Source organism: Eutrigla gurnardus, assembly GCF_963514095.1.
Source record: "Eutrigla gurnardus genome assembly, chromosome: 5".
Taxonomy (NCBI): domain Eukaryota; kingdom Metazoa; phylum Chordata; class Actinopteri; order Perciformes; family Triglidae; genus Eutrigla; species Eutrigla gurnardus.
In genome coordinates, this window is record NC_139919.1 from 19,453,638 (window position 1) to 19,476,818 (window position 23,181).

The 23,181-nt window shown below is 42.1% G+C and overlaps 5 protein-coding genes across 8 annotated transcripts; 3 read left to right on the forward strand and 2 right to left on the reverse strand.

Annotated features, from left to right (window-relative positions):
• Positions 1-572: 572 nt before the first annotated feature.
• Positions 573-3,352, reverse strand: hs6st2 (heparan sulfate 6-O-sulfotransferase 2). 2 transcript variants are annotated; one of them, XM_084010379.1, is made up of 2 exons: positions 2,452-3,352; positions 573-1,993 (listed from the first exon to the last, which is right to left on the reverse strand). In XM_084010379.1, the coding sequence occupies exons 1-2, from the start codon at positions 3,027-3,029 to the stop codon at positions 1,168-1,170; spliced, it is 1,404 nt and encodes a 467-aa protein (XP_083866505.1). In that variant the 5' UTR covers positions 3,030-3,352; the 3' UTR covers positions 573-1,167. The 2 variants fall into 2 exon arrangements, with proteins under 2 accessions (XP_083866505.1, XP_083866504.1); XM_084010378.1 differs by having other exon boundaries at positions 575-1,996.
• Positions 3,353-5,481: 2,129 nt separating this feature from the next.
• LOC311013681 (transmembrane protein 179) lies at positions 5,482-9,717 on the forward strand. The gene is made up of 4 exons (XM_084009820.1): positions 5,482-5,917; positions 6,704-6,841; positions 6,941-7,019; positions 7,784-9,717. Exons 1-4 carry the CDS (start codon positions 5,607-5,609, stop codon positions 7,979-7,981), a joined length of 726 nt encoding a protein of 241 aa, XP_083865946.1. The 5' UTR covers positions 5,482-5,606; the 3' UTR covers positions 7,982-9,717.
• An 844-nt stretch (positions 9,718-10,561) lies between these two features.
• On the forward strand, positions 10,562-14,298 carry LOC311013654 (heterogeneous nuclear ribonucleoprotein U-like protein 2). The gene is made up of 11 exons (XM_084009788.1): positions 10,562-11,203; positions 11,603-11,679; positions 11,807-12,049; positions 12,185-12,297; positions 12,463-12,729; positions 12,863-12,985; positions 13,095-13,196; positions 13,404-13,572; positions 13,719-13,946; positions 14,028-14,077; positions 14,157-14,298. Exons 1-11 carry the CDS (start codon positions 10,653-10,655, stop codon positions 14,232-14,234), a joined length of 2,001 nt encoding a protein of 666 aa, XP_083865914.1. The 5' UTR covers positions 10,562-10,652; the 3' UTR covers positions 14,235-14,298.
• A 136-nt stretch (positions 14,299-14,434) lies between these two features.
• On the reverse strand, positions 14,435-17,580 carry nudt22 (nudix (nucleoside diphosphate linked moiety X)-type motif 22). Of its 2 annotated transcripts, none has more exons than XM_084009790.1 (7): positions 17,536-17,580; positions 16,756-16,905; positions 15,958-16,636; positions 15,761-15,880; positions 15,137-15,234; positions 14,948-15,041; positions 14,435-14,797 (listed from the first exon to the last, which is right to left on the reverse strand). In XM_084009790.1, exons 2-7 carry the CDS (start codon positions 16,839-16,841, stop codon positions 14,636-14,638), a joined length of 1,239 nt encoding a protein of 412 aa, XP_083865916.1. In that variant the 5' UTR covers positions 16,842-16,905; positions 17,536-17,580; the 3' UTR covers positions 14,435-14,635. The 2 variants fall into 2 exon arrangements, with proteins under 2 accessions (XP_083865916.1, XP_083865915.1); XM_084009789.1 differs by having other exon boundaries at positions 15,137-15,237.
• Positions 17,581-18,080: 500 nt separating this feature from the next.
• dnajc4 (DnaJ (Hsp40) homolog, subfamily C, member 4) lies at positions 18,081-22,462 on the forward strand. Of its 2 annotated transcripts, none has more exons than XM_084009283.1 (7): positions 18,081-18,163; positions 19,331-19,455; positions 19,585-19,675; positions 20,071-20,252; positions 20,644-20,811; positions 21,233-21,319; positions 21,456-22,462. In XM_084009283.1, exons 2-7 carry the CDS (start codon positions 19,364-19,366, stop codon positions 21,550-21,552), a joined length of 717 nt encoding a protein of 238 aa, XP_083865409.1. In that variant the 5' UTR covers positions 18,081-18,163; positions 19,331-19,363; the 3' UTR covers positions 21,553-22,462. The 2 variants fall into 2 exon arrangements, with proteins under 2 accessions (XP_083865409.1, XP_083865410.1); XM_084009284.1 differs by lacking the exon at positions 18,081-18,163 and adding an exon at positions 18,643-18,737.
• Positions 22,463-23,181: the final 719 nt, after the last annotated feature.

A 23,181-nucleotide genomic window follows, 5' to 3' on the forward strand; every position in this document is an offset into this window, starting at 1 on the left:
TGGTTCTTCTGGCATTAGCTTTTGACAGATACAAACATTTATATATATATAAAAAAAAATCTGAATCCTGTTTTAGACTGTTTAAATGTAACTATACATATACATTTTTAATTTATACATTTCAGTATAGAGAATGAATAGCATGTTGTTCTCATCTGTCAACCATTTCTACTGGTGTAACGGTAATGTAAAAAAATAAATAAACCTCCATCAAGGCTTGAGCATATTCAATATATTGCTGGATAATTCTTCAAAATGTAGGAGCAGCTGTCAAAGCTGATCCCTCGATTAAATCCTCCGAGGATCGCACTGAAAGTGGTTTAAATCCTACCCAACCAAATTTAAGAATAAGCCGTGATGTCAACTACCACCTCAGTATCTCTCCACCCAGGACGATTTGATTTCATTGTTATTTCAGCGCTCTCTGCCGGTGTTCCAAGGGGTTGCAAGTGCAACACAAAAGCTGTCTTTTGTGCACATGATCAGACAAAAGGACTTCAGACACAGAAAGAAGATATGGAAGTAGACCAAGGATAGAACAATGGTGCAGTGAATGTAAAAGCATTTTTATATATAAAAAAAACTGAGACTTAGGACACATTCAGTAATTTCACATTAGCAGTAAATGCTACACAATGAGGTATCTATGAAAATTCCATTCTCTTGTTACTTAAGACGCAAAAACACAGGAACATTTTAAGATGTACACATTAGACAAAACAAAAAATTGGCAAATATATAGATTGTAAGTCACAACCAGTAGCATATTATTATTCATGGAAATAACAAGTCAATGAAATGAAGTAAATTGTTATCAACAACAACTACAAAAACACCCACTCATTCCAAGCTACACCACAAGAGTTCAGATGTGTTTAAAATCCGGGAGAAGAGTCCAGAAGGTATGTGTGATCACTGAAAGGTAAATCGTTGCAGGTTCCTAGCCCAGCCTGGCTTTTTTTTAATCAGAGAAATGTATTCATTGTGAATGGCAGTTGTGGTAAAGAAATACAATCAGTATCAATAAATAAATGTGTAATTTATTCATGGTGAACAAAAAAAAGTTTTAAGTGGAAGGCATATACTAAAAATAACTTTAATTCATTAACACACAAGGCAGAAGATGGCACACTTAGTATTAAGACACCCTACTGCTTGTTCCAGTCACTACCACTGCTCTACATTATCCATGTAATCCTCCATGGTGCTATTCTCATCCAGATCCCACCACTCTGGGAGTAGTACTTCTGACTCCACACCACCTCCACCAGCCTTCCCTCTCTGCTGCTCCTCAGTTACTACATTGTGGCTAACAGGGTGACGGGGTGTTTCTGTGGGCTTCAGCTGCTTCCCTTGCTTTATTGTGAACCTTCCACGGAGCCGCCTCCTCTCCTGCTGACGCCTCTCTCTGGCTTGCCTGCGCTCCTGCTGCCTCGCCACCTGGAAACGCTGCAGGAAAAGGTCACGGGCATACTCGTACAGCTCCACGTCCCATCGGTTTAGCTGGAGAATTCTGTGTTGTGTCTCAGAAGGGACCTCCACACTGGAGGCACGCGTGCCATTGAGCTGTGTGAAGGGTGCAATGAATTCAAGGTTGAAGCTACGCTCGAACAAATACTGGGTCTTACGCTGGTACTCTGTCAGCCCAAAAAATGCCATACCGCGTAGGTTAGCTTTGGCGCTCTCTAGAAGCAATGCCCAGCGCTCTTCCTCACTCATGGTGGAGACATTATAGCAACCCACCAGGCTGAGATCAGCCAGCATGCGGGTTTGCCGATTGTTGGCCAGGTTGTAGGGGCAGTCCATGAACTCCTGCAGGGAGCAACCTGACCAGTCGTCCCCCGAGTAACAGCTTGGCAGCTCAGACAGCGTTGGTGAACGTCCATCACACACATGCAAGGAGGCCCTCCATGTAGCACCACGTTGCACGTGACGCCACTCGCTCAGGTAGCGCGATACTGGGTCTCTTAAGATGGTTATGTAATAATAGTTCCTACTGGAGAGAAAAGGAAGACATTAGGTCGAGAATAAGCCCATTTAAAAGCTTTGAGAATTCACTTCAATTAATCTGAATTAGTGCTGCAACTAATGTTGTTTTTAAAATTAATGATTTCATCTGTTTATTATTTATCTACAATTCAAGTGGGATTGTACTAGTTTGCAAAAAAGTTCCTGTACTGGAAGTGTTTGCACATTAGGTCAAAAGGAAAGTTCTGCAAATAAGCATTTCTTTTTTTCAAAATTACATACTTTTAAAACTGGGTCTCTTGACCTCTTGAGCTCCTGCTTTCAGTGTTAAAACTTCCTCCAAGGGTCACATTCACAGCTACATCAACTAACCACAGGGTTCCACTAAAACGTATTTAAAGGCCGTAATATTACACTTTAGATAACTTTGTTACATGCAGCAACACTGTACGATTACCATCCCAATTATGCTCCTTCACAAACCTTGGCAGGGTTTCGGCCGCCTCTCGTGAGTCCATGCGTGACGGGACGCAGCTGGTGAGCTCAGTCCAGTCCGCATGAAGCCCGCAACTCCAGCCGGTGGAGAAACGGGAGAACAGCCAGGTTTCCTTTTTACCTGGCCGGTAACAGGTACATTTCTTTTGACCTGCGTGACACTCACAAGGCCTCTCCAGCTGAATATTCCGAACCAGGTGTCGACCGAACGTCGTGCCACCAGTTTTCTGAATGTGCAGAAACACTATAACATCGTCTCCTTTGATGTTGAAGTCCACAACACGACTTAAATCGGCTTTGGTGAAATTAAAGCGGGGGACAAATCGGACCAGAGCGCCATCTTCTGCAATGTACGGATCCTTCTGGAGCCCGTCTTGGATTTTATTGCCACTGCCCCGAGAACTAGTTGCACTGCCGTCCTTAAACCAGGATCCCAGACGGTGTAGTAACTGGCACTCAGACCTGCTCGGGCACACATACTGGATCATAATGACACCAAAGAGCAAAACCATGAGCAGGACGATCAGGACCCGATGGTGGCTGCTACTGTTGGACTTCTCATCCATCTTCCCGGAACGGACAAACAAACATCACTCAGGCAGTCCGGACCCCTGCCTCGGCTGGGGAACCTCGGGTAATAGTCTTGTATGGCCGCCTAATGAAGCGAAAACAATAACAATGCAGTTGCTAACCAGATAACGTAGCAGCTAGCTAGCCCGAAAAGAGTCTGAAAAACGGACGATAGCTTATTGTAATGTTTGCTGTATTCAAGGCAAACGTCTCATTTTACATGTTAAATTCGTTTTCCAGTACCAGTGGTTCGTTTTTCAAAGAGATAATCTTTCACGCAGCAGTAAATCCGGAGTCTACCACGACCATCGATTCTTGACCTTTCTTCCCAGCAGCCACTGCGCTTAACGTAGGCGTCAAAAATGACGTCACCCTGTGGCAGTTTTATGAATGCAGAGCCTTGGAGACACAAAGTTAACAGCCGGTCTATGCTTTTCTGACATTTTAGAGTTATATCTTTAATAAACTCTAATCTAGAAAGCAATGCCTTTGTAAATAAGTAAAAATATGCATGCGAACTGGGTTGCGGTCACTGCCGAAATAGCTCAGTTGGGAGAGCGTTAGACTGAAGATCTAAAGGTCCCTGGTTCGATCCCGGGTTTCGGCATTTTGATGCGGTGCGATAATGCACTCCTATGTTCTTACCTATATCACTTCACTGTTGTACTTGTAATGTATCCTTCCTGAACAGCTACTACTTTACTCAGATGAGGACCTAACACTCTTTTTGAAGATGTTGTGGTTTCTATCTTTTGACAAATGTGGTTATTGTAAGTCGCTTTGGACAAAAGCTAAATGCCCTTAATGTAAAATTAAATGCAATGGTCCATCTTTGTTAAGTGTCACAGACATCATGTTCATTCAATTCTGTGGTAATTCAATCTGGCTATTTGGAAAGTATTTCATTGTTTGTGCATCAATCTGAGGGTGACCTTAGACTTGTCAGTTAATATATGTGCCCTTTTTACCATATTTTATGATTGATGTGGTCGTGTTATTCACATTTTTATGAAGAAGGCTCTGCATTACCAGCAATAGACCTCTTACAGGTTATCCTTGGTTGAAATGTTTATTTGAAACCTGTAAATAAAACATGCACCGATTTGAAGCATTTCTGTCAAATAAATGCAATTTTAATTTATTTATTACACATACAAAACCATACGTCACATTCCCTTTAATTGACCCCCTCCATTGTGTAAACTCATTGTATTGTAAGGCTGTATTTTTGAGTTTATGAATTAAACAAATGAAGATTACATATAATAACAGATTTTTAGCTTCTCTCTGTTGCACTGTGTTCTCTTCTGCCTTCTCTGTGGTTTTGAATGCTCTGTTATAGCAGCATGAAATCAGTTTCACTGATCGACTTTGGATGGGGGTTAGTTAGTAGGCTCGATGTTGTTGTCTGTCCCACAGAGAAGAATTTCTACTCAGCCCCACCCACATTCCTCTGTGCCAAACTGTGGCATTCAGTCTGGACCCCTGTGGGGCAATTAAAATGACATGCTTTAAAATGCAGCGTGGACCCGAGTTGCATAGTGCCAATTATCAGTCCTCTAAACTGCTTTTTAGCCCAGCTGCTTTTTAAACTGTAATTTGACTCTTCCCGAATTTGATTATAACTGTGTCTGCGATAAAAATGAAATAAAACGTGCTATAAAGTCAGCATGACTCTGGAATCTGAAAAAAAAAAAACACATTACATAGCTTTATGCAATAAGGATTGTTTTATTTCTAAGTACTTAAACAAATACAAAATACGCCACTGAAAACCATATAGGCCTACATGTCTGCTGATTAGCGCCATTAATCAACTCAGTCTATCTGTCTGCAGGGGGATTAATGCTGATAAAAAAGAGGCCTGTTGGTAAAAGCAGACGTCATATCGTCGTCAATACGTCACTGCTGACATTTCTGGTACCAATGGTCGTTTATGTTAAAAGATGTCTCACTCAACACGATAATAATAAGACCTCTCAGTCTACAAAAGGGATGTTGGGTCTCTAATTAAAACACTATAAATATAAATAATTTTACAAAAGTTTGTTTGTTTGTCTGTTGCTAAGATACATGGTTGATACGTTTAGAAATGACCCACATTTTTTGTTTATTTGCTTGTTTTGTTTTTTATTGTGCTTCGATCCAGTATATTCTGTTTGTTTTGGCCTTTATATATCAGATGTCACTTATAGGCCTGTACGTTGATTGTTGTGAATGCAGCCACTTTTGACTTCTCAAAAATGCCTTGTACACCGTAATCATCATGCTATGTAACTAATAGTGTTATTTTGACAATAACAGTGATGATTCGTGGTGTCGTGTTTACTTTTTCCGGCGGAGTGAGACCTCTGACTCTCCTCCTCCTCTCTGTGAGGGAGGGGCGTTGTGTAACGGCTGGACTTCTGCGCAGCCATGACTTGGTCCCCGCCCTAATTTCTTTAAATACCCACCACCACGGTGAGTCGTTACATGGGTAATCAAACGGGGAGGTGGGGACATTAGTCGGTTTTGTTTTTGTTCTTTAAAGCAACGTACTACTTTCAGCTGTTAGTTTGTGTTTGACCTGTAACATGGAGCTGGACAGGCGACTGCTGCTGGCCCACTGTACGGCCCACGCCCTGTCGGTGCTGGCGGGCTTGCTGGTGGTCGTTCCCATGGCTCTCAACGGCTCCGCTTTCAAAGGCCGCTGCGCGCTTTTCTCCACCGGCTACTGGAGGACGGAGGACCGGGAAGAGCTGACGGAGACGCCTCACCTGGTGGTCCAGCAGTGGGGCCCGCCGGCGGCCTGCCAGTTCGCCACATTTGTCGGTATTTTCACGGTGCTGTACGGTGCGGCGCAGGGATGGAGGTGCCTCTTCTATCTACACGGACGACATGATGAGTGAGTCCGACACAGATAACTGCAGTAGCACACTGACCTGATTCTTATTCCCCATCAAAGTAAATAACATTAGCCCCACCTTTACAAGCTAGTTACACACACATATCGGTGGAACCACTACTGTACAATTTATACTATTATGTACTGAGATATCATGTAATGAGTATTTATTTGAGCGAGATTTTAAATGCACGACTTTTACTACAATGTAATATTTCTGCATACATTTCTGAGTACAGTAGCTCCAGAGCAGTTGCAGTAGAAGCAGTTGAATGGTAGTTGTAGAGGTATAAAGTACTGCTTTAAGTACATTCTACTAGCTGGAAAGGTCCTTATTAACTGTAATAACAGCACTTACCTGCAAAATAACATTTTGCTACTAATTAATGTACATGTATACACTAAATGCAAGTATTTAGGCATTAAAAAAAAGAGTTATGGTAATTTCTTCATGACAGTTAAAGTGGGTAATGGAGCTCCAAATAGCAAATAATCGTGTCAATGAGATGAAAATGAATTGTTATAAAGTGCATGTTAATATTTCTTAGAGCCCAAGGTGCTGTCTTATGAAGCCTTGTTTGAACAAACGGTCCAAAACCAAATGAAATTGATTGGCATAAATTATATTAAGTATTCAACATAAGTGGTAGTTAATTTTATGGGGATTGATTAACTGATTAATCATTCTAAGTGTCTACCCACATACCCAATACGTAACATTTAATCCATGTTTATAACAAAATAAGTGCATGTCTGATGGCTGTCTGTTTGTGTGTTTCTGCTCAGCACCCTGTTTTCGTCCTTCCTGACGGTTCTGCTGAGTGTCTGCGTTTTCTTCCTGTCTGGAGGGGCCAGCGTTATCTTGTCCCTGGGACTCGTTTCCTGGTGTGACACCGTGACCAATCACAACTTACAGCCATACAGGTACGTTGTCTGGTGGTGGAACGTCCTGTATGTAAGCATGGCGATCTTTTAGTCAAGAGTCTGTACTGATATCAAACCCTAACCTTTGTTTGTGTACAGCTGTGCTGAGTCCCAGTCTGTTCCACTTTACCTTGATGTGGACACCTCCTCTTTCTACAATGAGCTCAGTCTGGCACAGGTACGAGTGCTCACAAGTGCACACAAATAACCTACACTCTCACACACACATTATGCACAATGCGTAGCAAAAGTAACACTTTTAAATTTAGCCTCTCGACCAGTCAATGTCCAGTATTTTCCCACAGGAAAAATATTTCTCCCTTGGCAATGCATGTGTACAATTACATTTCCAGTAAAGGTTGACATGAGTTGACCTTTTGAAGTTTTTACTGGAAGCTGTTGTGAAATTGTAAATATATAAGAGTAAAATGCAGCAAACAGTAAATAAGAATTAGTACCATAATTAATATAATATATGCTCCCATTTGCTTTTAAAAAGCACATCCATACACAGAACATAGATGGATAGATTGAGAGTAAGGCTGTTACAATCACTTATTCATATTATTCACTTTCTAAAGTCATTTTCCCTTGATCCAGAAGCTGTTCTAGTAGTTGCCAGGAACATTTAACTAGGATTTTTCGTGGTAATCAAAGAAATATACCAACGTAAGAATCAACCTTTACAGCTGTTAATGTCATCCACACTGGTTTTTGTGATGGGGACGAGGAGTCTGGCAGGCGAGCCGAGGCTTGATCCATTATCAGTCACCTCTTATCCTATTAAGGGTTGTGGGAGAAAGAGCAGGGGAAAAAACAAGGGGGGAGAGAAAGCAGACGTCCTGACATCTACACAGTGACACACATCAGCATCCAAAGTCTGGATGCTTGCATTATATAAGTGTGACTGCAAGCTTAATCAATCAGACCGTGTGTCCTCAGGTGTCTCTGTGGGGCGTGACGGCTCTGTGGCTGACTCAGTCCATCCTGGCCTTCCTGCGGCTCTACCACTCTCACAGCCAGCACATCAGCAGGCCGTGTCGTCCTCGAGAGAAGGAGCTGCTGCTCGGACACAGTCCGTCTGACAGCGGCTCCCCCACACCTCAAAATCCTCCAGCAACACCCACCATCTTTGTCTAATAGAGAGAGTATGGGGGTACCGAGCAGATAATTTGCTTAAATCCGCCGTCTAAATTCAATTTTAAATTATAATCCACAATGTCTACATTTCCCACTCCTGCATGTAGAGTATGGATATGCCAGTATGCTTTTTATGTTGATATAATTCATCATCTTATATAATAAGAGCCTGACCTATAAATGGGTGTATGTGTCAGCTGATAAGCAACAAGACATGCCAAAGATATGTTTCAACTAATTTAGAAACAGTGTCTCCATTATAACGTTTGTCCTCCAGAGAGCACTGACAAGTTTATTTTTACCATCAGGCTATATTATATAATGATACGTTATATGAGAAGGGCCAACATCTCTAACATTACATGACACTGCCATCCCAGTTGGCCGTGTCTCACTGAAGCACCACAACTAAGTAAATACAGTTCGTGCCTCTTGTATTTATTACAATTGAGTCAGGACTAAGCATCTTTTTTTCTAAAGGGAACAAATCAAATTTCCAAAATCCTTAAATATTCAGTTTGCTTCATGACAAGGATTTTTTTTTTTGCAGTTTCTTTGTCTAGATAGCTGCAACGTATGCAGTGTTCAAATCATATAATTTAGTGTAATCAGGAGCGACCGAAGAAGACATTTTTTTTGTTAGCCTCAATCAATCCCCCTTGGCAAAAAGAACTAGTATCAACTGTTGGAAAGCTGCAAAGCCACCATCAGTTAAAATAATTAAATTTATCTGGAAATGCCCCCGAACAGCATTAAGTTGTAAAACAAGTTTCTAGATTTTTCAAAGTTGTGGACAAATTATTTTTTATCTCTCAACTCTGACAAAAGGGATTTTACTGAATAAAAAAGAGACACTCATCAGAATAGCTTGTAGTATGTAAGCAGATGCATTCAGTGATCTAATAACCACAGTGTTACTTAGAAGCTAATAATTATTTTTGTCTTTTGACCTTGACTTTGTGAATCAATGCATTGGCGTTTATTCGCATCACTTCTGACGCCACAGGAAACCAGATGGTGTTTTTATTGCAGCCTGTTTTGAATCGATTTAATATGCACGGTTGTTTACATTTCAGCTGGAACCTGATGCTTTGCACAGTCGTGTCCTCATCAGGGAGAATACACTTTGTTGACTGTTCTGAGTGTAATATTCAAATGTAGCACTGAGGCGCTTTTATTGTGAAGCATGTGGCGAGAGTGTGACAGAGCCACGAAGTACCAGGCTCACTGGGTGAGCATGACCCGAATGTTCTGTTGTGTAACAGAAAAATCACTGCTGACTGTCTCTCTTCTTGTGACGATTTCTATCATGATGCTGTTTGTGTGGAAGCGGCCACTTGCTGAAGAAGGCAAATCTTCTCAAATGATACTCGCAGAGTCTGCAATGTGTAAATAGGAGGTCAAGATTTAATGATCCGTGATCATTTGTGCAGAGCCCAGACGGGTTAGTGGAGAGTTTTCTGACTTTTTAAGAGGAACGATCCAAAGTTGTTTGTCAACTTCCCCCCTGTCGTCATTGACCCAAGTGGTTGTAATGACACACAGACAGCGGAGCAAGAAATCTGAAGTAAAGAGAGATGAGACAGCAATGTCATTTAACTACTTGTAATATATGAAATGTTTTTGTATTATAACTGACCTTGGTCTTGCTTTTTACCTCTTATACCTGTTTGTGCTCACAGTTGTGTTTATTTGCATTTGTCTTGTTTGTTGAAAATAAAACGCCTCCCGTTATGAAAGAACGTTGTCTCACCTCATACAATACGTACATCCATATTAATAAATACAATACCTCTGGCTTTTTTTCTGAAGTTCCCACTAAAGGCATTCTGTGACACATTTAATTTATTTTGCCTTTTATAAAGAAACATTAATAGACCAAATATACAGCAGATTAGGTCATATGTTCATACATAATGAGAGCATGTTTACTGTATGTTAAGGGTTACTTTCCTAATGCTCACAGAAAGCGTGTATCTTTACATCTGATACTTAAAGTACATTTAGCAGAACTTTTGTACTCATTGAAGTAGGAATCTGAACGCAGGACATTTGCATGTAACAAAGTATTTGGTCATTTTACTTAAATAAATAAAGTATATTTATTCAAGTACTGTAACTACCAATTTGAGTTACTTGTACTTTACTTAAGTTGTTCCATACATTTCCATTGATGCAACTTTACAAATCCCTACTACATCTCAGAGGTAAACATTGTACTTTTTAACTCAATTTCCTGGACCCCTCGTATCGTAGACTATGACACGACCATGTAATTCTTTCACCAAAGTAAAAGAATGAGTGCTTTTACTGTTGATAGTGAGTTTGGCCGATAAAACTGACATTATTTTACTTTGAATGCTGAATATTTAATTCTAGAAGAGTATAGTCACATAGTGTTTCACTTATGTAAAGAATATGTATTTTGCTGAACAATCGATTTGGTTGTCTCTAGGTGTAGTACCTCTTCTAACCGTTTGGTGGCAGCAAGGACCGCAGCAACCATCTAGTCTGCCACAAATTCGAAGGAAAAAGAAGTAAAGAGCCAATCACAAAGCAGGGCACCATATTGAACTGATGTTTTGATCCGCACAGCTGCTCTTCTCGAGTTTACTTTGAGACCGTTGTTGTTCCAACTCGAATAAAAGAAAGTTGTACTCACTCGGTAGAAATGAAACTAACGGACATGAAGAAGTTGAAAGTGGCCGAGCTGCGGTCCAGACTTAAAGAACTCGGGTTGGACGGCAAAGGACTGAAGGCTGAGCTGTTGGGCAGGCTGTGGTCCGCGTTAGAGGCAGGACGAGGTGGGAGAGACGGCGACGAAGAGGCCATACTACAGAATGACAGCTCGCTGACACCTTCAGCACCGGCGGAGCCGTTTAGCAGAGAGGTTTACGACCCGCCATTATCGCCTCCAGGAGCTGATGTTACTGAGCGATGTACACCGGACTGCTCCCGAGAGTACATGGACACCGCGACACAGACAGAGAGCGATACCGGTGTGAGACCGCTACCACACGGCTCTGAGTGCGTTTCAACACTACGAGGAGGCTCCCGGGGTGTTTCAGACTGTGTACCAGTGTGCCAAGCGGAGGAGAGGGAGGTGGAAGTGCAGCAAGGAGGTGCAGAGGACCCCGGAGAGGACCGGAGAGCTCCGTCATCAGAGAAGACGGGCAGAGGAAGAGCTTTCTACGAGTTCAAGGAGGAGATGCGATACAAGAGGTAAGCTAGATTCTAGTTAGACGTTTTGTAAAGAAGCATTTAAAATCTTTAGACTCGGTCCAAATGAACACGTAAAGTGTAAATTGAGATTATACTACAGGTGTTTCAGAACTACACAAGTTAGTCAAGTGTTATTTTAATACGTTTTAAGAGGGGCAAAGGTCGAGAGTGCAATTTTAAAATACTTGTACTTTATTTGATAATTTCTATTTTACGTAACTAATAAATATAGGTTTTTGTACATGTACACTTATTCAGAAATACACAACTACTATTGCTGATGCTTTAATATACTGTACTTTTACTTTAATTCTGCATGATATATGATATGATGGGGACAAAGTAACAGGGTTTGTATTGAGACATAGCAAAGCATCTGTCTATCTCCTCTCAAACCAGGGCCAAATCCCCACAACCTCAAGTGGACAGAGAGGAGACGAGGGAGGAAGATGAAGATCAAGTCAGATTAGATCCATGTAAGTCTTTGTGACGACACACACCACCTTTCTGGTGAAGGAACAGGAAACAATCGTTTAGTTACAGTGTTTTACTGTGATAAGTCACAAGCCATGTTGGATCCAGGATTTTCTGTCGTCCTCACAGATGACAGTCACCTCCACTTCGAGGTGGGTCCTGATGGTGCGTGCGGCCAGCCGCGGTTCTGGGCTCGATTCCCGTCGCTGTGGTCAGGATGCAGGGTCACCCACGGGGTGCTGAGGGGCAGGGTGGGCTTTGAAGTGAGGCTGGAGAGGAAGTTGTTGACGACTCAGCTGCAGGAACAAGAAGACATGGAACCTTGCGGCCTGAGAGTAGGCTGGTCTACGGCCAACACCTCTTTACTGCTGGGTAAGAATTAGCTCCATTATTAGATTCACTTTAGGAGAACTGATTTAAACTGAGGCACTTTTCTGGAGATGTGGTTATTGTTGTTAAGATCGCTCTCTTCTTTCTCCCTCCGGCTATCTAACTGTCTCATACCAGGTGAAGATGACTTCTCTTTTGCTTATGATGGCTGTGGTAAAAAGGTGTCGGGTGGGAAGGAGGAAGAGTTTGGAGAAGTCTTCTCAGAGGGAGACATCATTGGATGCTATGCTGTAAGCGACACATCTCTCTTCAATTCTCCCTCTATTTGGATTCTTTGTAACTTGCTCTTTGTTGTCTTGTCGCACCAAGATCTGGCTTTTCAGAGAATGGATGTTTCGTTTTTTCTAATCCCAACTTTTTGTTTATGCATCATGTATACACATGCACATGGACAGTGCTTCTCCACAGATGGTGCTGTTGAGCTGACTTTCCATAAGAACGGTCGTTTCATGGGTGAGGCCTTCTCCCTGGAGGCCTCTGTGCTGCTGGGTCGTCCACTGTTCCCTCATGTCCTCTGTAAGAGCTGTTCAGTAAGATTCCTCCTGGACCCCACAGCTCCTCCATGGTACCCCGGCCCTCCAGGTTTCACACCGCTGGCGGCTCTTTCTGCTGGGCAGAGGGTGCGAACCACGTTGCCTCCAACCCTCAAAGCACAATGTGAGGTAAGAGACGCTATCTGGGTCAAAGCATATGAATGTGTATGATGGAAAGGCTGAATGCAGACGTAACATTGGAAGGACCAACAGACATAAATTATATAAAAAGGAGTTTAATCTTTCTCTTTTCTCCCTACAGTTGTTGTTGATGGTTGGTCTTCCAGGTTCTGGGAAAAGCCACTGGGCCAGGACTCACATAAAGCAGCACCCTGAGAAACAGTACAAGCTGCTGGGCACTGAGGAGCTGCTGGCATGTATGATTGTCAGTCAAAACCTCAGTCTTCACTCTTGTGCTTTATATTCACATTCAAAGATGATGTTCAAGTTCTGACCGACTGATCCAAAAATATTCAATCTGTGTGTTTGTGCAGCGTGGTGGACGGAGAGACAGCAGGCTTCAGCAGGCCTCTCAGTGTGTAACTGATTTGATCAAGGTGGCTGCTCAGACTCCTGGAAACTACATCTTTGACCAGGTCATTTTTCACTTCACTTTCACTCCAATGACAAGAGAAATACTTTTTTTCCCTATTTGGTAGTTTTACAAAGTGCTCAAAGAGGCATTTTAGGCAAAAGCATGTGTAATTTAATTATTCACTGAAGTATGCTTGGGCATGACAGTACTTGGACTTATTTGCCTTCCTCATCTCTTTTAAAATATTCTCTCTGTCAAATCTTTCCAGTGCAACATCCTCTTTTCTGCACGACGTTACAAGCTGCAGCTGTTCACCGGCTTCAGGCGCCGCGTGGTGGTGGTCTTTCCCTCAGCAGATGAGTGGAAAAGACGACTGTCTCAGCACCAGATGAGCAATGGGGAGGAGATCCCTGAGACCGCGCTGCTCAAACTCCAAGGTCTGACTTGTGCACTTTTTATAAGAAGTATTACATCTAAGTGACTGCAGAGTCATATGAACGGGTCCAATGCAGACTGAACATCACATGCACATGGTTTCTGTCATGCTTCTCTCTGCAATTTAAACTTTCCTTCTGGTCTCCAGTGAGCTGCAGTCTTCCAGAGCCACAGAGCAACTTGCTGGAGGAGCTGCAGTACGTAGAGCTGCCTCAGGAACAGGCACAGATGCTCCTGCAGGAGTATAGCGATGAGGCTCGCAGACTGCTGCCCCCCATCCCTAAACAGGAGAAGAAGAAACCCAGGCATCACAAGAAAAGACCCTACCCTCACGGCCTTCCAGCCTCAGGCAGGAGCCAATGGGCTGGACATCATGGTCAGCATGTGGAATGATGGGTAGCATGTTGAGAGACCTAATATATTACGATGTTAGTTAATTTCTCCCTGGTCTTTGTAGGGAACGGCTCGAGACTCAACATGCACCCATGGAGGCAGGAGCAGAGATATGTGAGTCTTACATATTGCTCTTTTTAAGATTTCAGAATAAACCACACCTCATTGTCTTTTTATGTGATTTACATTTCAGTGGAGCGTGCCTTATCATCAGGACCAGGGCTACTACTCCCGAGACGCTGGTTACCATGGCTACGAAGGTTACTGGTGAAGAAATGGAAAGTGCTGCACAATCTGTGTTTACAAAGACAATCGTTCTACTGATGTCGTTTGATTGTTAAAAAAAAGAGAGAGCTACTACATCAACAAGTAGTATTAGAAAGAACTACAGTATATGTTGCACTCTCTGCTTTAACCAGTCAAAGAAAATCAGTGTTCTACTATTTAATCATTTTACTGCCGACAACCAGGTAACTTTTTGGGATTTTTATTGAAATGTTTTTAAAAATTGAACCATGTTTTTACTGTGCAGTGTAAAATGACAAAAAACATATAATACTTTGTACATTTTTAACACCAATGTTGGTCAGATAGTCCTCCAACTCAAAGAGTAATAAAGCTCACAACTGTTTCCGATCAAACACGATCTGTTTGTTGATTGTTGTTGTTTGATCATCTGGCGTCATTTTCTGATTTGATCATCTGAGCGTCGAGTCGTCCGCTCTGACCTCGCTCGTGGTCAGGCTCCACCGTCTGATAAAGCAGCACGGCTCCTTTAGCTGATGGACACAGCTGCGACCACAGAGGGCTGCTTCTGTCTAGCTGCAACACCTCCTACAACATTCAGGAACGACAAATGCAGACTTGTGTATCTACATCTTGTTACATACCGAACTCTGCTTCTAACGCAACTGCCGAAACAAGAAAGCTCATTCTTTAGTTGCCATTCAGGAAATTCTACAACTGTATGTATATATAACTCACTGTTCTGCTGAGGAAGACGATGTCGGTGGACTCATGAGCCTCTGCTCCTCCTTTCCAGTACAATTTTCTGACCTCGTCAGACGTCAACGAGCAACTGAGGACAACGATAACCGACTACATTATCTTTTTAAAGGCTTTTTTTTGAGGCAAACTTCAATTATTCCAAATCAAAACTGACGGAATGAGTACCTGACGTAGAACTCAGCACTTGGTCTGCCGGCACTGGTGTGGTTCAAGGCGACCCCCAACAGGACCGGTTCTCCAAGGGAGCTCAGAGGAATATTAACCTGCTAGCAGACAGGGGGACGACAGGATGAAGGCATTGAGAGATTACTGCTATGTCAATCGTGGATATTGCTTAATACTGTTTAATTTTAAAGATGCTATCACCACTTAATATTCTGCACTTCTAAACCTGTCTTCTATCTGCAGATATATTCTTTTATCACTGATGGACATAAACAGTCTGACCTTGAACCTGCTAAAACTAGTACAGAAACCGTAATAAGCAACTGTATTTATAGAGCACTTTTCAAAACAACGTTTTTCCAATTTTTTAAAAATGGCGGACAAAACAGTTTAAAGGTATAATATGTGACTGTTATTTGTCAGTAGCTGTTTGAAAACATAGCTTTCAAAGTTGGACACTCCTATCTTAACTGGAGTGAAAAAGATTGATTCATCAACAGATCATCAGGATATAAAGGAGCATTTAAAAGCTCTGCAATTATTTTATGAGACCGAAATCCAGCTTTTTGTTTGTATTCTATGAAGTCATCCTGAATCCCAACAGTGAAGAAACGTCCCCCCCACCTCGTCTCTGATCTCGGCGCACACCGACGAGAAGAGCTCTGAAACGACCGGCCTCGGCTGCATCATGTCGACGCTGATCTGCTCCTCACATACTGTCTGGCCCAGACGCTCACACACCACCTGAAGAAGGGCTGCAATGGTGTAAATAACACGTTGAGCATATCTGAATGACACTTCATTCACTTAATCGACCTGACCTTTGGCTCTGGGTGACCTCCGGGGATGTCCAGGAGACCCCCTGCCTCTGCCACCCTCTGGCTCCTCCTGATCAACACCACCTGACCATCGTTTGTACACAGGACGCCGCCCACACCCAGAGGCTGAGCCAGCAGCGCCAGAGGATCACCGAACGCCACTTCTCCACGCTGACGTAGCTCCGCCACTCCACACGCCCAGTTTGTCCCCAGGTAATCTTTGTAGCATGTGAGGCCTAGTCTCAGAGTGAGGAGTGGTCCGGTCTCCTGATCATCTGGGCTTCTGGAAGGACTGAAAGTTGTGATGTTCTTAGATTCCCTGTGAAAAGAGGACGCTTGCGACAATGCAACGACACCATCTACGTTTTCTCTCTGATTCACAAAACAGTTTTGTTTGTCCAAACTGCTCTGAACAGCGCCACGCGATGAATCAGCCACGCCCAAATTCTCCTCCATCGTTTGTCGTAGCTTCACTTCCTGTTCCTTTGTAAGGTCTAAGAAGGGAACGTGAGGCGGACTAGTGCGGGGCGGGTGTTTAGGAGAAATGGAGGACGATGAAGCCAAGCAGAAAGAGTGCAGTCTGAATTTGGACCCGTTGAAAAGCCACGGCTCCTTGGACACCCGCTCCGTCCACACCTTATCTATCTGATGCTGCAGGGCCGGCTCTGTCTGCCTGTTGAATCTGGGAAGACGGAGAGGAAGACACAGACAGAGACACACTCTTCAGGAACAATCAGCCCATTGTCAAACTGCTATATTCACATAATTGTTATATTTCAGAGTCCTGATTTAGGTTTCTACCTTTCAGAGAGCTCCACTTGTACCTGCGCCTGCAGCAGACCCCTCCAGGCTGCACAGTGCAGCAGCACAGACACCTCCGAGTCCATCACCTCTCACTGGGGTGAGACCATTGAAGTCCTCAGTCGTCTCTACACGCACACGGCTGCAGCTCTGTAAGAGATTTTAACTGTTAATATTTCTATCAAGGAAACAAAATGAATCTGCAAACAAAACATATGGACATAAAAAAATGAATGTTCTAATACATTTAATTGTCAGCAATAGTTTGCATTCATAAATGTAAATTTGATCAAGTAAAACCCCTTCATGTTTTTAATAAATGATATTTATTAAATAACTATTTATCAAGACAATAAATTCAGCAAAAAATAAATAAAGCTATTACAATCCTTGAGGCTGTGATCCCAGTGACTGTATTTGTTATTTATGTTGCATTTACTGATTTAAAATATTATGAAATACGTTTTGAATTTAGAGGGAAAACATCAATCATCATCAGATTTAATCGATTATGAAGCTTCTTTTTTTTACTTGAATTAGCCTCGAAGTGTTAAACTGTTCCAACTGTTCACTAAGAACTTCACTACGAACTACTTTCAGTTCATCCCACCGCCGAGCACTGCCTCAAGGACAACTGACGAAAACAAATCACAATTTATCATGAGATTAGTGATACGCTGATTGTGTTAAATTAGTGTAACGTTACTAAAGTAGCATAGACAACGATCATGTGTGAAATTGGGACAGAGGAGACGTTTAATTCACAGTTGTTCATCTTACCTTCCTAGTTAGCAGTCAAGCGGAGCTTCTTCCTCTTTTTGAGACAGACGGCAAAATGTGCTCATTATCGCCCCACAGTGGCCAAGCGTGTGAACTACACCTATCCAACATATCATCATCATTTTTTTACTGACAGCTGTGTAAAGTTTAAATCACTGCTCACATTTAAAACGAAATGTACACGAGTTATGTATCAAGATGTACTGCTAAGATGAATCCTGTATTTCACCTCCGTAGGTGAGCACGGCAACGACAGGGTTAAACTCTTGGGAAAACACACGCGTGCATGGGGCGTGTTTGTGTTCGGTATTTTCCGGTCGTTTTCAAAATAAGATTCCTGGACAATGCGTTGCAAGTTAATAGCATTCATCTGCTCTGTTTGGAAACTATAGTTTAATACACAGTCCGACATGTCCCTATATGAGGCACGGTCTTTCACATAACACTGGATGGTGAGAACAAAAAGCTGTGCTTTATCACTGGATGGTGACAACAAAAAAACTGTGCTTTATTTTGAAGGGTAAATTTCCCATGTTCCTGTTTTATTGTAGCTAGCTTGATGCAGCTGAGTTTATTCAACGACCCACAGGACGACTGCTGAACTGTTATAAAACCGAGTCCTGCTGTGGTATGTCACGTTTATTTTGTTATGTTCTGTCTCTGCAGCATTGTTCAACGTTTGTTCTTCATATATGACACAGGACCGCTAGTTAAAATATATCATTAGCAGCAAGCTAACTCCCAGCACAGAATAGCTGTGAGGCACAAACCCGACTAGCGTTAGCTCTGCTGCTCAGGTAGCAGAACAGAGTGTCCCTACTGTAAACACTTTCCTACGCTTTATTTAACAGTTCGTTTACACACACACACACACACACACACACACACACACACACACACACACACTACACTGCAAACAACAGCAGTGCACCTAGTGGCGTATCTTACTAAAACAACCAAACTAGCATTTAAAAAAGTATAAAGTAGCTTAGTTTGTATTGAGAACCAAGTCGCGTCTCAAAGTGAAGCCGAGCTGCGTGATACGGTTCAGCAGATGATAAGGTGCTAGGACCAGCTGCTAGTGTTGTTTGGTTGTTTGTCTCCAGTCAAAGAGATTTCACTCACCTCGTCCAGATCACGTGTCAACAGATGAGTGCAAAGTTGCTGACTGCATCATTTTCAATGGAAACACACATTGAAAGGTAAAGACAGGAAAACGGTCTCTATGCAACGTTAACCACTTTTCACCAGCAGTGTATCAATTTATTCACAACTTTACTTGTTTTCGAGCTAAATAGTCGACAACACAGTAATAATACAGGATCAGGATCTTTCAGAAACATTTGCAATAGGTTAGCCTAGATATTAAAGCTGCATTAGTCGTTTTTGCTCATATGGTATCCTTAAGGTAAAGGCCAGATTTCAAGCAAAATATTTTACTTTTGTTAAATGTGCATCCATTTCTGAGTTATGGTTTTGTTTTTAGCAACCAAAATTGTTTTAAACAGATCTCTTACCAGTCAAGCAAATGATGAGTCTAGAAAATATGTAAAGGCACACTGTCCCCAGTGTTGGTTTTGTTTCAAAGAGCCCTTTTTTTTATAAATAAATATTCATAAAACACCAGATTATGTCCTCAACTAAAAGGTGATTCATAGATTTGTATGCTCAAAATGCATCTTTGGGTCTGAAGTCTGCACAGGAGTAGTTAATGTCTTGGTTTAAAAGTTTTAAAGCTTCTCCTGCAATGTTTTTTGTGTCATTGACTGTGTTAACATCTGCCCTCTTTACACAGGTCGTCTTTGTGGAACTTCAGACATTTTCCATAATGCAGTTGGAAGCTCAGCTGCGTCTATGTCAAAGTTGTCTTTGGTGCTGCAAAAGCGGGCTGCGTCTCCTCTCCCAGAGCTATGCACACAGGTAGACGTTGTGTGTGTATGTTTGTGTGTGTTGAATTGAATCAGAATTACTGAAAACAACGTATTGATTTGTTTGAGCACTCCGCTTTGTATTGTGTTTGGTATTGAGTTATTTTCATCTCAACCACAGAAAAGCTGTGAACTACTACGATCTCCTGGGAGTAAAGTCTGATGCCACCTTGGAGGAAATCAAAAATGCATTTTTTGACAAATCTAAAAAGGTAAGGTGCCGATTTGTTGGTAAGAAAATGTATCGCCACAAGAGGGCAGCCTTTCCCAGCTTAGTTTCTACTTTTTAACTGTTCCCACAGTGAACTCACTGACTGTTTGTTTTCATGTTGTGGCTCCCAGTGTAAATAAGGATGTGCATGTGTATTTACATTTGGGTTTTGGCATAATTGAGGGGTGAGATAGCCCACCCGTTAGCGGAAAAATATGGTTGTTTGTGAAAACTATACATTGAATGCATTTGTGTCACACAGAAACATTTTTGTGTCTTGATGAAAATATCATGTCCAGATTAGCAAATGTCTGCACCAGAATATATCTCCTGGTTCATTGTTTGGTTTGGTTTGGTTTAGACCTCATTGCTATAACTGACCCTTTTATCATGCAGCTGCACCCAGACAGTGATCCATCTAATCCCACACTGCACAGCCGGTTTGTGGAGCTGAACGAGGCCTACCGGGTGCTGAGCAAAGAGCCAAGCAGGAAGGAGTACAACTTCAAAATCCAACATCCATACAGTGGGGGCCAGGCCTTCAGATCTAGCTCCAGTCACACCAGCTACGGAGCCAGGTGGGGATCTGTCAGTTTGTGATTGCTAGTCTGACCTAACCTCACCATCCTCCTAATTATATCATTAACTATGTTCAAGTGGGTGGATGTTCCACTGAGGCAAGAAGACATGTTTTACCTTAGAAACTGCTGCAGCAAAACTGAATGAAAAATTAATCTTTATACTTCGCCAAAGAAGGAAACCTACCCTTGCATTATTGACCAGAAATTTTCATTTTTTTTTCTCTAGATACTCCTTAAAGGAGGTGCTACATAGTTTGATGTTTCAGGTCTAGAAAATGTGTTTTCGCCATTACACAACATTTTAACCAGACTTCACCAAAGTGTGTTCTTGGGTTGTTTTTTTGGTTTGCCACCAATCATGGTTCCTCTTCACCTACTTTACCATCAGTACGCATACCCAGGAGAACTTTCGTTACTGGGAGCAGTTCCATCGGTCTCGAACACAGGAGATGACAGCAGAGGAGTCGCAGAGGAGGAGGAGGAGGAACTTCCGCCTGATGGGCTACTGTTTCATCACTATGGTGCTCAGCGTCGGAGCCCACGTAGTCTTCTTCAGGTACAAAACCGTCACACGATGAGGAAGATACTTTTAAAGGGAAATCAGAAAGCATTTGAATGTTAGAAAGGCAACAATATCCTTGTAACAAACTCCCCACTGCTGTCCATCCGTGCTATTTGCTCACATCCCTCGCTGTTTTCTTTGCTGCACATTCACAGCCAGATGAATAGGATTGTATGTGAACATGTTTTGGTGCCATGTGTGTTGTGACCTTGTATTTGTTTTCACATACTGACTCTGGGCCATTGCTGTTTGTCAAGATTCACTTCTTTGTGTCTGAAGTGTTGTTATAACAGCTGTACAAAGTCGTTAAGACAAATGAGCATGCAGAGCGCCTGCTGAGCGAGGAGTTTTTAGGTTAAGCAAACTTATCCTGCGAACGCTGTCTTGACTCAGGTGTTTTCTCCGACTCTTTCAGGAAACTTGAAGAAGTTCACAATAACTTCATGGACGAGAAAGATCGGGTCATCACAGAAATTTACAATGAATCCAAAGAGAGGGCTAGGTGAGTGCAGGCACTCCTTTAAATCAATTTGAGTTTTTCTGTTGCTGGATGGCAAACTATGGCGGTCGCAGTAAATTTGGGGTTTTGTGATCCTTGAATATGAAGTGTGAAGATGTCCTCTATGCTGTTCCCCCAGAGTCAACGGTTTTAAGAAACAGACAGAAATCCTGCGGCAGAAACATGCTGAGTTTCTGGAGAAATACAACATCCGCAACGATGGAGAGGACAAGTAGGAGAGTCTCCTGCTCTATGATGATGGAGTTTGAACTGCCAGCAGGTGGAAGGTGACATACTGGACGTGGTACTTGTTTTAGGATTTTAAAGGTTTTTTAATTTTTTTTATTTAAAGGAAACACGTTGTGTTTGTCCTCCTGAGGACCTGAAGAAACACAGAACACGGGTGTGATGTGAGAGGGTTTCATCTGGCCATAAGTCTTCATGACATAGGACTGGACCTGGTCCTTTATACTTACTATAGAATATTTGAAGTGATGTGACTGTCAAAAGGATCCAGCTACAATCTGTACACAAACCTTGTCCAGTACTTACAAGGAGCCATAATGAACACTGTTTGAACTGCCTCTAATGAAGTCACAGGAACATGGTATTTACTGTCCCGAGCCCCGAGTCAAATGTTTGGATAATGGTTTCTTGGGATATCACTGTCAAACTCCTCATTGTTCCCTCTGTTCAGCCTGTGTGTTACTGTAGAAATGCAAAGCCGTGTGTAGATAAAGGTCCTCAGTTTGTTAGAAACGGAGTCGGGGAAGAAGATAAATATTATGACTTAAAAAGAGTGACACTGTGCAATTTAAATATAGTCAAACTATTGTATTTATAACAAGACTATGAACATTGAATGGAAAGAAGTACACTGGTACATTTGACATTTACCTCCTATCCTCTCAGTTTTGAGATATTAATAATTGTTGCCTTACCTATTCCTTGAAGGGATGTCAGGGAAATGATTGAAATATCAACTTTTTTTTCTTCAATCATTACTTCCTGTTTTTCTTTTTTGTCTTTCTCATATGCTTCGGTTCTCGTGTTGTAATACAGACACTCTGTGTATTTTTTTTTTCCTACCAACAAATTTAAGGTTGTTTTGGAAATATATTGAAAGTAAATGAACCATTTCAGCAATATCTTTCCACAGTGAAATTAATTTCCAAGAGCTTCAGACAATCGGATGTAGACCGTTTTAATGAGCAACCACACAGAAGACTCCGTACCTTTGTAATTGGATAATTATTGATCTGCCCTACGTCAGAATTCACAAGTTTATTTTCCATTATCTCAGGGAAAGTGAATTGGAACTGCTTCTTTCAACCTCTTTTCTCAAATATGGAGCCACAGATATAGTTAACCGGAAAACTGACTTTTCAGATACAGTACATGGTGTGTTTATTGTTATATTTACATTCACACAGAAGCTCTAGTTGAGCTAACAATTCATAAGAACATCCTGGCTACGCAACATTAGCTTGCTGCTGACATCATGGAAAAGAGGCTTGGTTACAAGTTGATGTGTTTTTGTTTGTTTTTTTAAAGAATACCTAAACAAGTGTGTACTGAACTTATGAAACGAGTGAACAGAACTATATGAACTGTGCTTTAAGAAGAGATGTGGCCGCTTTCCTTCTCTGCGTTCTTGTCACCAGCGGCCCCTGTCCCGAGAATTCAGCTGGAGATAACATATCCCTGCTTACAGACACCCTCACCCTCATGTGGTGTGAGTGCCCTGTCATAACCCAAACACACTATAATGACTGACATTCTGGCATGCCTCCACACACACACACACACTACACAGGAAAACCAGCTATGAGGACAGTTTTAATGGCCCTTTAGTTTACTGAGCT